This window comes from Pelobates fuscus, chromosome 2 (assembly GCF_036172605.1).
Source record: "Pelobates fuscus isolate aPelFus1 chromosome 2, aPelFus1.pri, whole genome shotgun sequence".
Classification (NCBI taxonomy): domain Eukaryota; kingdom Metazoa; phylum Chordata; class Amphibia; order Anura; family Pelobatidae; genus Pelobates; species Pelobates fuscus.
Window position 1 is genome coordinate 12568986 of NC_086318.1, and position 4272 is coordinate 12573257.

Consider the following 4272-nt stretch of genomic DNA (forward strand, 5'->3'; position numbering starts at 1 on the left):
TTTCTTTTTCCTTTTACTTGATATAAAGGGTTCCTCTTACACTTTCTAATGAGTTTTTAAATGTGTAGAATGCCCTATTCAGCATTAGTTATTAGCCTCCATACTTGTAAAATAAGCAGAACTTTACCTGAAATCCAGCGCTGGACGAAGCCCCTATCGCTGGCTTCATATGCTTCATCCAAGGTCACTGTTTCGCTTGTGAAGTCCAATGAAATGCTTCTCATAGAGGGAAATGGAAGTAGGGAGGAAGTGGGGGTGGGGGAGGGTGATAAAACCATGAAGGAGGTGATATAAAAATAAATGGACCACTATTAAGCAATGTAGGCTGACGGGAGGAAGGGTACATGGAAGCTTTCTTCTGAAGCTGAGATCTGACACCAGATTTAAATGTTACATGTTTGTAATCCAATCCTCCTATAGTGTTCTCATTAATAAATACATTTAGTTTCTTATTGAATTTATGTCAAAGCAAAACATGTTCCGATTCTTCTCAGTGCTCTTTGTACATCTTTATTTCTCAGGCTATAAACCAAAGGGTTTAGCATAGGGGTGATTATTGTATAGAATACTGATACCATTTTATCTGTTGTATCTGTTCCTGAATGCCTCGGTCGCATGTACGTGAATATTGCTGTCCCGTAAAAAATCACAATGACAAATAGATGTGAGAAACATGTGGAGAATGATTTGGAGCGTCCAGAACGTATCTTCACAATTGAAGCAATAATCTGCACATAAGAAAACAAAATAAGGGCCACTGGAATGAGAAGAAGTATACAACCACCAGCAAATGTTACACTTCTATTTATAGATGTATCACTGCAAGCTAAGAGTATTAAGGATGTAGCTTCACAGAAGAAGTGGTCTATGACATTGGGACCACAGTATGTTAATAGACAAACAAAGAAAAGGTCAACTGAAGATACAACACACCCAGTCATCCATGCAGCAGATATCATCCCCGCACAGGACCGAATGCTCATTATCGTGTTATAACGTAGAGGGTTACAGATTGCAATGTATCGATCGTAAGCCATAAACGCCAAGAGTATGCACTCACTTTCTCCCAGGAAAAGATAAGCAAAAATCTGGACAGCACAGCCTGTGAATGAAATAATTTTATTGGTGGCTAGAAAATCAAGAAGCATCTTGGGGACAATGACCGAGGTGTAACATACATCAATAAAAGACAGATTAGCGAGGAATAAATACATTGAGCTGTGCAGACGTTTGTCCGTTTTTACTGCCACAATGAGAATAATGTTTCCAGCCAGTGTGGCCAAGTAGACAATAAGGAAGACTTCGAATAGCAGGATTTGTACTCCGGGATCTGTGGAAAGTCCAAGGAGAATGAGTTCTGTCACCCTACTGGCATTCCCATTATCCATTTAAAATAATTCGTGTTAGATGATCTTTCTGATGGAACACACAGGGAACATTGAGAATACATTTTTACTCGATTGAATGTTGAGATTCTATCAATATCTACAATAACAGGGATATTCTTTTCAGGAAAGGTACATTTAAATGTATCATAGTTTTAAGTATGTATTAAATATGGTATTATTCCCCAATGCATTGGTACATATTTTAGAGATGGATACAAATCTTAGTTGACCCTGCTAGGAATATTACTTGTGAACATTTCTGCAGTTGGTATATGATTAAAACAAGCAATTTCAACAGTTGGAGTAGTCATCCGAAAAATATATACACTATATATAATTACACGTTTATCTCTTGCATTACCAAATACTGTTTGTTTAAAAACAATGTATTTGGAACATGGAATTAGCACATAATCATTTAGCAAAGCAGGAATGCATTGCATAAATTGCTGCTTAGATATTCCACATCCTGTTATGTATTCCTATATACTGAATGAGTGACTTTACTGCCTACCATGTATTTAGTTTTACTGTATAGATTATAAGAATTAAATAAAGAAATGTTGGCATGGTAAACCATTTTCTCGCAGATTAGTGTATGTACATTTAAAATTTAATTTACTTTGCAAAAAATAAATTAAAAAAAAGTCCATACAGCCTCACTCGTCTTCATTTACACTCCAGGAATGAATACAAGCCTATAGAGAAACAGCTTTCTCTGTCAGGAATCCACTGCACTGATTTAATGTCTGAATATCTCTACCTCATTCAAAACAGTAAAGGAAGTTTCAAAGGGTCATATCAGATTTCTACATGGCTTTTTAAATGCCACAATTTTATATATGATATAACTGCATTTATTATATTATTATTATTATTATTATATGTTTACGTTCTGTTGTCATTTTTAGTAAGCTGTATTGCTTGTAATGCCTTCAGACTCCTTACAAAACCTACAAGTGCACTTTATGAACATTTTTATTTTAGACACAAACATATTTTGCTTTATTCTAACATAGAGATACTGTATATTGTTATACAGATTTCCATTTGTCAAAAAGGTCTATAAAGGATGAGCAAAAACATCACAAAATAAAAATCAGCAAATTTACATAATTTTATTTTTATTTTCTCCGAAGCAATCTGTATACTTAATTGCTGTATTGTTATGCTTTTATTTGCTCTCTATGCAGCCCTTGTTTTTGATGAACGTTATGGTGATATTTGTTTTCAAACAAAAAGTCCTTCGTAGTGAAGGGGTTAAAATGTGTGACAAAATGTAACCACAAGCTGTGGTTGTTCTTGCTAACATTATAAGAACATAACATCATTTTACATTCATGCAAATCCAAGTATTGTCTGCCATAGTTTATATATACAGCTTTCCAATGTAAAATAAACTGTATATGGACAGATTATCACTCAATAAGTACTAACTGGGGATGGAGCACTGACCATTTATAGAGCTTTGTACAAGTTCCATTTTTCTTGCTATTCTCTATACAGCAAATGAGTTAATGCTGCCTTTTCCAAAAAAAAAGAGTGCTCCTTAACCCCTTAAGGACACATGACATGTGTGACATGTCGTGATTCCCTTTTATTCCAGAAGTTTGGTCCTTAAGGGGTTAAACTATCTAGTTGTGTAAATTTACAGAATTGCATTTTTAATTTTGTCATTGATTCTTGGAAAAAATATTGAAGAGATAACATATGTTAAGGCCATATGATAAAAATGTCCAAATATTGTGTAGGTATTTATGAGGAACGTGAAATAATTTTTAGTAATGAAATTTCCTAAAAAGTCCACTAGAAGCACGGATAATGTCTATACATGGATAAACTCCCTGCTACTTCCTATGCTCAAAGCTCTCCCTTGTTCCAATCCCCTAACTGCTATACAGGATATCCAGTCGTGGATGGGAGCCAATTATTTCAAACTTAATGGCTCCAAAACTGAATGCATCATCTTCAGTAACCAGGAGGTGAATAGTATCTTTCCCTCATGGCCGGACTCGTTTTCTCCATCTCCGAGTCCTGCCACCAAGGTCAGAGATCTGGGAGTCATTTTTGACTCTAGGTTGACACTGAAGCCCCAGATCAATCAGGTGGTAAGCTCTTGCCACTACCACCTGAAGCTTCTGAGGTCTATTTTTAGATTTATTGCCCCCTCCGATCAAATCTCGGTGGTCAACGCCATCATCGGTAGCCGATTGGACTACTGCAATGTCCTGTACCTTGGACTGCCTCAGAACATCATACACAAGCTACAGTTGATACAGAACGCAGCTGCAAGGCTACTTACGGGTGTGGCCCGCAATGACCATATCACTCCATCTTTAAAAGCCCTGCACTGGCTGCCCGTTCGTGAACGGGTTCTGTTTAAAAATGGTTGTTTGGTATATAAGGCAATCCACGGTATGGGACCAGACTATCTGAAGGATAAATTCACACGCTATGCTCCCAGTCGATCCTTGAGATCGGCTGATTTAGCCTTATTGAAGATTCCAAATTTTAAAAAGAAAAAGTGCGGAGGGAGGACGAGTGATGTTCAGGGAGCGCAATTTTGGAACTCCCTGCCTCTGACATTAAGACTTGAGAATGATCTACTGAAGTTCCGCCGGAGCTTAAAAACAGTTTTATTTGCTCAGGCATACGGGATTACATGAAATTTTTAACCTGGTTCAAATGCATGTGATTATATTGCTGTTGTGTGCTGGATATTGTTTTGCTTGTTTTTGATTGCTGGTATGCGCATCGAGACCCTATGGGTAATAAGACTGCGTTTCTTAAGAATTTTTAATAAATAATAAATAAATATAATGTAGCCATGCAGTTTGATCCCAAATCTTATACCTCTCCTTGCCTATCCCACTCAGTATGCAGC

General features: G+C 36.8%; 1 protein-coding gene across 1 annotated transcript; it reads right to left on the reverse strand.

Moving 5' to 3' along the window:
* Positions 1-458: 458 nt before the first annotated feature.
* Positions 459-1388, reverse strand: LOC134586072 (olfactory receptor 2D3-like). Its single transcript, XM_063441583.1, has one exon. It carries the CDS (start codon positions 1386-1388, stop codon positions 459-461), a length of 930 nt encoding a protein of 309 aa, XP_063297653.1.
* Positions 1389-4272: the final 2884 nt, after the last annotated feature.

Excerpts from the sequence above, each read along its gene's own strand:
- LOC134586072 (XM_063441583.1), bottom strand. The coding sequence starts at position 1,388 with ATGGATAATGGGAATGCCAGTAGGGTGACAGAACTCATTCTCCTTGGA.